Source organism: Lolium rigidum, chromosome 5 (genome assembly GCF_022539505.1).
Source record: "Lolium rigidum isolate FL_2022 chromosome 5, APGP_CSIRO_Lrig_0.1, whole genome shotgun sequence".
Taxonomy (NCBI): Eukaryota; Viridiplantae; Streptophyta; class Magnoliopsida; order Poales; family Poaceae; genus Lolium; species Lolium rigidum.
In genome coordinates this window covers 69,271,605-69,280,692 of record NC_061512.1, presented here as the reverse complement: position 1 = coordinate 69,280,692, position 9,088 = coordinate 69,271,605, and the positions used below count along the sequence as shown (strand labels likewise).

The window sequence follows — 9,088 nt, the reverse complement described above, 5'->3', positions numbered from 1 at the left end:
ATCCTTGAGGATCTCCCCAACCATCCAACCAATCTTTCCCAAACTTTAAGGAGTGGTGGAGGAGGCCCCGATCTATAGTTCTACCAAGAGAGATTTCACCAATTCGTGCTAGTCCTTTGTGCATCTTGGAGTTAGGGTTTCTTTGGTGGGATCTTGGAGGAAGTGCTCCTATGGAGGCTAGCTTGGAGTTGTGCTAGCCCTATAGGGTGTTGGGACCCTCCTAGTGTTGTGGAGCTCGTCCCAACCTTGTGAAGGAACCACCGCCTCGACCGGTGCCTTAGTGGAGAAGGGGGAGCCCATTTGTGGAGCTCTCTCGAGGAAGAAGGTGAGGCCTTCCTTCGTGGTGTGGCCGCCTAGCCTCTTGTGTGAGGCTAGCACCTCCTCAACGCAGACGTATTCCCTTTTATGGGAGGAACTGCGGGAAACAAACCTTGCCTCGTCTCCGCGCCCTCCGGTTGTCCCGCTCCTTACCTTTACTATCATGCTTGGTTCCTTTGCTTGTTGCACTAGCCTAAGATCATAATAGGAACATCTCCACCACTAAAGCTATCACCTTTACCTTCCGTATCGCCTAAAAATTGAAAAAGACATAAAATTTGTGTAGCGTCCATTCACCCCCCCTCTTGTCCGCTACGATCCGTTCAACCGGTCACTCTTATATCATTAATCCAAACACAAATTTTAAAAATCTACCAAATTTTATCCTTCGAAATATTTTAGTTGCTCCATCATTAATTAAAAATCTGAGTTCTGTTGGTCAATTCACTGTTGACAATAATGTTTCCATAGAATTTGATTCCTTTGGTTTATCTGTGAAGGATATGTAAAAGGGGGCGGTCCTCGCTCATTACAATAGTTCGGGCGATCTCTATCCTCTCCATGGCGCACCCACCTCCACACCTCAAGCCATGATTGCCTCCGTCGACCTGTGGCATCGTCTTCTTGGTCACCCCAATAAAACTACCGTGTCATCCATGTTGCAAGAGTTTATCATCCCTAGTTCTAGTTCTTCTCATGATCCCTCTATTTGTAATGTCTGTCAATGCGGCAAACATATTAGATTACCTTTTGGCACATCAACTACATCTAGTACCTTTCTGTTTGAATTATTACATTGTGATTTATGGACCTCTCCGGTCCCAAGTGTTTCAGGGTTAAAATATTATCTTGTTATTTTAGATGATTACTCTCACTATGTTTGGACATTCCCTCTTCGTGCAAAATCTGATGTTCACAAACTTTTCATTAATTTTAGGGAATATGTTCTAACTCACTTTGGTCTCCCAATTCATTTCATCCAATGTGACAATGGAAAAGAATTTGATAATAACCAAAATCGAAATTTCTTTCTCTCCCAAGGTATCCTCTTTTGTTTTTCCTGCCCATACACATCTCCTCAAAACGGCAAGGCTAAACGTTCTCTTCGTTCTATCAACGACATCTTATGCACCCTACTAATCCAATCATCTCTTCCACCACATTTTTGGGCAGATGCTCTACGAACAACCACATATCTTTTAAACATACGACCAAATAAACATGTACTGTTTATTCTACCTTTCAATCTCTCTTTCTATCTCACCCCGATTATTCTGATTTGCGTGTTTTTGGCTGTCTATGTTTTCCTAACATCTCCTCTACCGCCGCCCATAAACTAGCTCCAAGATCTTTTCCATGCATATACTTAGGTCCATCCGATGATCACAAAGGATCGCGATGTTTTGATCCTTCCTCTGGTCGTGTTCTTATATCCCTTCATGTCACCTTCGATGAAAATACTTTTCCCTTTTCAGTTGTTCAGTCCCCGCCGATCCCTAATTCTATTTCACCGTCACCTACCCCCATGGCGCGTCATCTTTTAGTGCCTACCGAAACTCCCACTGTGGTAGTCGAGCCCCATGTCGCGGCAGCACCACCTCCTGCCGAGAGCCCGCGGCAGCCTGCCGTGAGCCCGCGGCACCCCGCCGCGTCACCTTCTCCTGCCGCGGCAGACTCTCCTGTCAGCACGTCCTCTAACTCAGTCTCTCCCGCATCCACTACATCTTCTTCTTCAGCAACTAATCCACTTCCTCCTAATGCCGTTCCCATAGCTATCCCTACCAATGATCATGTCATGTGTAGTGGTAAAAAGGGTTTTCATATCCCCTGACATTTTCTCAATCTCTCAGCTACTCCATCGATCTCACCTATCCAAGCTCCTACAAATGTGCTCTTCTTGATCCATTATGGCACTCGGCCATGAAAGATGAATTTGATGCTCTTATTCAAAATAATACATGGACTCTTGTTCCTAAACCATCCGTTGGCAATATTGTCTCGAGGAAGTGGGTATTTCGTCATAAGTATAACTCTGATGGGTGTTTGGATCGCTACAAGGCTCGTTGGGTTTGCAGAGGTTTTTCTCAACAACAAGGAATTGATTTTGATGAAACCTTCTCCCCTGTTGTCAAGCCAAGAACTATTCACATCATCCTCAGTCTTGCAGTTTCTTCGTCTTGGCCTATTCACCAACTTGATGTTAAAAATATCTTTCTTAATGGTCCTCTCAATGAAACCGTTTATTGTCAACAACCATCTGGATTTGAAGATTCCTCTAATCTAAATCTTGTCTGTCTTCTCAAGAAATCCCTCTATGGTCTTAAACAAGCTCCTCGTGCCTGGTTTCAACGATTTGCTACATTCATTCAAACTATTGGTTTTATCCTAAATCTGACACATCTCTCTTTATTTTCCAATCTTCCTCTCACACGGCATATCTTCTTTTATACGGAGATGATATTGTTATTACAGCTTCCTCTGATTCTTTTCTTAAACATATCATCACTCTTCTTAACAAGAATTTTCTATGACTGATTTAGGATCACTTCATCATTTGCTTGGTGTCACTGCCACTAGAACATCTTCTACTCTTTTTCTTTCTCAACGACAATATATTATTGATCTCTTAAACCGAGCTGGCATGATTGACTGTCAACCCTATCGTACACCGGCTGATGTTGGCACTAAACTCTCGGCTGACGGTGATCCTGTTCCAGATCCAACCTTATATCGTAGTCTCACTGGTGCTTTACAATATGCTACTCTCACTCGACCCGACATTTCTTATTCTGTTCAGCAAGCATGTCTCTATATGCATGATCCTCGTTTACCTAATCTTTCTCATGTCAAAAAGATTCTTCGCTACTTAAAAGGAACTCTTGATCATGGTCTATTACTTACCTCATATTCCCCAACAAGCTTGACAGTTTATTCTGATGCAGACTGGGCAGGATGTCCAGACACTCGACGATCCACATCAGGCTTTTGTGTTTATTTGGGTGATAATCTTGTTTCTTGGTCATCGAAAAGGCAGGTTACGGTATCTTGGTCTTCGGCTGAAGCAGAATACAGGGCGGTTGCGCATGTTGTTGCTGAGGCAGTTTGGATTCGCCAACTACTTGTGGAACTCCAGTGCCCCGTCGAGCACGGCACTATTGTCTACTGCGACAACATTTTAGCCGTCTATATGGCCTCAAATCCTGTGCAGCATCGCCGTACCAAGCACATCGAGATCGACATTCACTTTGTTCGGGAAAAGGTTGCTCTTGGAGAAGTTCGTGTTCTGCATGTTCCAAAAAGTGCACAATTTGCTGATATTTTTACCAAAGTACTTGATCCTACGTTCTTCGTCGACATACGCTCCAGTCTCAATATTGTGGCACCCGATGTTGACACTGCGGGGGGGGGGGGGGGTGTTAGAGTATATTACGTTTAGTTATATTAGATAGTTTATGATTGTAACCTAGATCTATCTCTACTAGGTTTCTTGCCCTCCAAGTCTTCTCTACTATATAAACAACCCAAGAGGCTCAATGTAATTACCAATTACCGCATATTAATATAATCATATTCCGCAATCTATCAGATACCACTCACACTGGAGCCAGTTCTATTGTTGTCGAAGCCGCCACTATCTATGCAGCCAGTCCAGCCTTGCATCACACGGTTGGTGATGAGAATTCTGCCATAGCAACATCGGTAAATGTTGGAGTGGAGACCAACGGATAAAAATCGGCAAAAAAAAGGTGGGCTTCATATTTGCAAAATCATAGTTGATATATTTCACACTTAAGATTTAGTTAGATCGGTGGATTTTTCTCAAAAAAAGATTTAGATAAATCGGATCGCTAGCAATGAAAGGCCGGGTACATGGATCATGGATGCACAAAGGCAAGTGGATTCACAGGACATGTCACCTAGCAATATGGTGATCGCAGGGGCGGAGCTGCATAGGCTCTCCCTGATGCACGTGCATCAGGGTCAAAGAATTTTTTTAGCTGCAGTTTTGACTAAACAGTCCCAATGCATCAGGGTAGAGTGAGAAATTTGCATCATGGAAGCTACAAATCCAGCTCACAAGGTTATGAACATGAAAAACTTATGCTATGTCTTGAAGATGCATCAGGGAAGCTTTTTCTCTAGCTCCGCCCTCGGTGATCGGTAGACCAATTTGTAGTCCTACCCAACTCAAATGGATCTCTTGTTTGCAGCAAAGACAACCTGACCCAAACAAAATTTCATGAATTAAGGGGTCTCATTGGCTCATTCATCAGAAACACAACCTGAATCAAATGTATTCCTCAATGGAGGTAAGACTAAAGGCACCAGAAAGATACAACATGCATAAACCATGCATGCACATTGGTCACTAGTTATAAGGATCCAAAACTTGGCTGTCCTCAGAACAGGATTGAAAAAGCCTGTACTGACGTAGCTATGTTATTCTAGGAAAACATGTCACTCTCTCTGCCTATTTATTTTCCGAGTGGTACTAGAGTTACGCGCACTCTCCTCTGTCTAGATCGTGTGCCCTCTATAGCCACAGGGCACCTGCATTCCGAATCATGGGGACAAGCTCGCCGCTGAGATGGAGAGACATGACCTTGTTGGTGCCGCCGACAAGCTTCCCACCGATGAACACCGCCGGGACAGGCGGCCCCTTACCGAGAAGCTTGATGAGCGCCCTCTCCATCTCCTTGCCCTTGGGATCCTGGTCTAGTTCATGATCTAGAGCGTTGACGCCGAAGTCGCGGAAAAGGCGGGTCACCGTGTGGCACATGCAGCACGAGTCCGAGGTGAAGATCACCACCGCCCGCTCCGACGCCAGCTTCATCACACGGTCCATCTGTGCTGTCTAATGTGTGTTCACGGATCTCGATCGCAAGCTGCTACTTAAGAATAGGCTGCTAACGTGCTAACTTTTTTTTTTTGACCTGGACTACGGCGGGAACGTGCTAACTAGCTAGCTAGAGAGCTTGTGATTATCTAGGCAGTTGACTCTATGCGTGTATGGAAGGAAATTATGGGATGGTATGGTAGCAGGGGTGTGGGTTTCCTTTTATAGGGTGACAATGGTTCGTTAAAATAGTTGGTATTCATGAGATGATCAATCTGGATATTGTAGCGACCTGGCTTTGTATAGGACTCAATGAGCTTTGGAATATTTTCAAGTGTCGACGACCTATATTAGAGAAATCTCAGATATGCCTATAGGAAGTGACATCTTCCTTTGTTACAACGATATGCCCGGTTAGGCCATGTGTCAAATAGCTGCATGCTGGCCTAGTAGAAGCACAATCCTGCAGAAAATGCGTCTGCGATGACAACACCCGTGTGAACAACGACGAGTTATACAGGATGTACGTTGATGAATCGAATATTCGAATGAGACCCGCTAAGCAACCGGCGATGAGTCGCCTCAGTTTCAGAATAACATCCAGATAGCTCCTCACTCAGGATCTGCGCAAGTGGCCTGCTTTTGCTCTATATACTATACTTATGCTTTCGTGAACCAAGCCTGACCTTTTCATATATCGAGGCGTCGCGGTGCCATGATCCAACGACGCTGCAATCTTTGATTTTGCTCTGACATCCTCGCCGAATTTGATTCAGCAAAACTTAACTAAAGCAGATAAGCACTAAAAGTTCTGTGGTGCAGCCAACATATGCTACTTGAAAAATGTTGGAACGTCTCCAAAGAAAGTAACATATACATAATAATAAGTTGATTTCGTTTATTTTTCTTCGTTTTAATTGTAACATATACATAACGCAATCAGGCATTCATTTCGAAAGGAAATGTATTCGCCTTTTCAGTGTGACTGGAGCAGTTCTGGGACAGTTTTTTTGTGCTGGCCTGTAGCGGAACATCGAACGTTTACAATTGTTTTGGAACATTCTCGTGTTGACCCCAAGCATTTTCTGGATATTTTGGGAAGTTCTAATTTTTGTATATTTGCGGCAGTATTGTCCTCTCTTTGCTCACATGGATAGTGGTTTGGACTCATGCAAACATGTGTATGTTTTGGCACTAAAGAATTTAAGTATCATCCATACTTGTTGGTGAAAAATCCATGTGCGCTAAAGATCCTTAACTACCTTGATAGTTGATATTAAACTACAGATCACCAGTAAAAATTTATATTTCAATAGGTAATCATTTAATCTTTGTTCGAAATGGAGGAAATCGTTTAATATCTCTCCCTTTTCTTTGTCCCGTGACTATATATATACAGGAATTTCAATTGTTTCAGAAAAATGGGAGCTATATTGCAGTTCAGATGGTTAATATTTTGGTAACTGAAAACTGCATTAACGGGTACCACGGATATGTAGCAAGAGTCCTATGCAATATGCAACGGTGAAATTAAATTATTTGTACTTAAGAGGCTGAAGTCACATGCATGCGCTTCAGCCTGAAAAATACCACTGTTGTTCATGTGCTTCTCACTTCCAACAAATTTCAGCCAAATTTCAAAAGTTCAGTCATATCGGTTGATACCAAAATAGTCATGTTTCGGTCAAAATATTTTAGCAATCATAGAACTCGCAATCCATGTAAATCAAAATATTTGGTTGCATGTCGATCGAATTCCAGTATCAGTCCTTTGGCCGAAAGGAAAATCTATGTGTGTTTTTCTTCAAGTTAGACCCAAGTCATCGACAATGACTTCGGCTACTGCTAGAATATTTCTGAAACTGAAATTCAAAAGAACTGTACTACCAAGAATTGGCTGGTAATTTTTTGCAGAAAATGCGTCAGCAACTACAAGAACCCTGTCGACAACGACGAGCAATATCATACGCCATATGGTACGGCTAATGCATTGCCAGGACCCGATTCTGCACCGACTCGCTGAGCTGGTTTCTGAGGAACCAGTGACGAGTCGCCTCAGTTTCCGAATGGCATCCACATATCGCCTCTCGTCACTTATCTGTTGGCACAGAATACATCAAACCTTTGCTGCTTTTTCCTCTGCGTATTTTGCTACGATTCTTCTTTGTGAAACATCGTCGTTGACAGCCAGACCTTATCAGATATGGAGGTGTCTTGATGCCACGATCCGACTATACTGGAATCTTTGGCTTTATCTTCATCCTCATCGAATTCTCCTAGAAAAGTTCATACCAAGATGCATGTTCCTGCATGATTTGGGATTGCAAGGTTTTGCACAAAGTATGATTTTGTCATATTTCTCTCTTTGTTCACTGCTAATACATTGTGCAAACATCCTGAGTACCTGACACAATTAGAGCAGGGGAAATTTTCCGGTGGAAGAGAAAAGATGTATCTCGTGACAAGGAAAAAGCTAGTATTCTCTATAGCAATCTCCATTGCTGCGGAATCTTATGATTCTTCTCAATTTCCTGGCTCTTCGCCTTCTTAAGGGGTAGTATTGGGCTCTTGGCTCCTGCTACTTGCATTATAATAGCTCTTGAATCAAATGTCCGCTGTTCATGATGTGTTTCACATCTCGTTACTTCGGAAGTGTTTGGAAGTGCCCGAGAAGACGGAGGTTTCAAAAATATCGATCACAAATCGGTGGATATCAACAAAGACTTGACCTATCGTGAAGTACCCATCCGTATCCTGGAAGAAGCCTTCAGAACCACCCGCACCAGAAGTATCAAGTTTCTGAAGATTCAGTGGAGCAACCATACGGAAGAAGAAGCCACCTGGGAATGGGAAGACTATATTAGGACTGAATTCCCTGATCTCTTTAGTTCCTAATTTTCTTTAGATCTCGGGACGAGATCTTTTGTAAGGGGGAAGGATTTGTAACATCCCAACTTTTCAAATCAATAAAGAAGATCAATTCCCTTTCCCAAATTTTGGAGCCAATAAAAACTTAAATTGAATTAACTTGTGTGTATAGTGTTCATGCATGAATCTTGTATTGTTGCCATGATGTTTGCTTGAGTGTTTAACAATGTTCTAAACCCTAAACCATGCCTATTTGGATCAAAGAGAAACAAAGAAAAAGAAAATAAAATAAAAATGGAATCCTATATGAGCCTATGGCCATATTTGCAAATCTTAAACTAGGCCATCTTTACTTTGTGTAAATGGTTTGGAAACATTACTAGATTCAAAATAATACCTTTTGAATCAAGTAAATGCAAAAAAAGTCAAAAGAAAAATCAAAACCAAGTCACATATGATAATGGTCATTTGTGACAATTATTTCAGGGTACCTACTTTGAGCTCCTGTAATAAACTATTTCTAAACTAAACTTTCCCAATTCTTTTCTCCTCATCCAAGAACACATCAAGGTGATCACAATGGTGTTGACCAACCTTGCTGATTTATTTTGAAACTCTTATTAGAAGCATGCAAAGTTGCAACTTTGAAACAGAAACAAGATCACCCCAAATTTGAATTTCACCAAATTGACTTCACTTTGCCAACCAAGACCACCAGGAGATGCCAAACATTATTAGAATCACACCCAAGAAAAAGTTTGGGAAAAATTCAAATTCAAAGTTCATGCGGCCATTTCATCAAACACCTTAAGTGCACCAATCTGGTATGTGCATACATTCTAATATCCAGAGGATTTTAGCCTAAACCATCACCTCTCTGGTCAACCTCAGCTCCCTCTTGCACCCTGACGTGGGCATTACCCTTCGGGTAACTGACATTGCCCTATCCTGTGCGGCCCAACTGGAGGCCCATGAAGATACCCGATGGCGAGGCGGGCCACTAGGACAGTGCAGGAGAAGATCCCTTGAAGAACAAGGCAAGAGAGGAGCCGAACAAGGAAAGTT

At 42.5% G+C, this 9,088-nt stretch overlaps 1 protein-coding gene across 1 annotated transcript; it reads right to left on the bottom strand.

Moving 5' to 3' along the window:
* Positions 1 to 4,591: 4,591 nt before the first annotated feature.
* Positions 4,592 to 5,360, bottom strand: LOC124653212 (putative glutaredoxin-C14). The gene has a single exon (XM_047192280.1). It carries the CDS (start codon positions 5,162 to 5,164, stop codon positions 4,853 to 4,855), a length of 312 nt encoding a protein of 103 aa, XP_047048236.1. The 5' UTR covers positions 5,165 to 5,360; the 3' UTR covers positions 4,592 to 4,852.
* Positions 5,361 to 9,088: the final 3,728 nt, after the last annotated feature.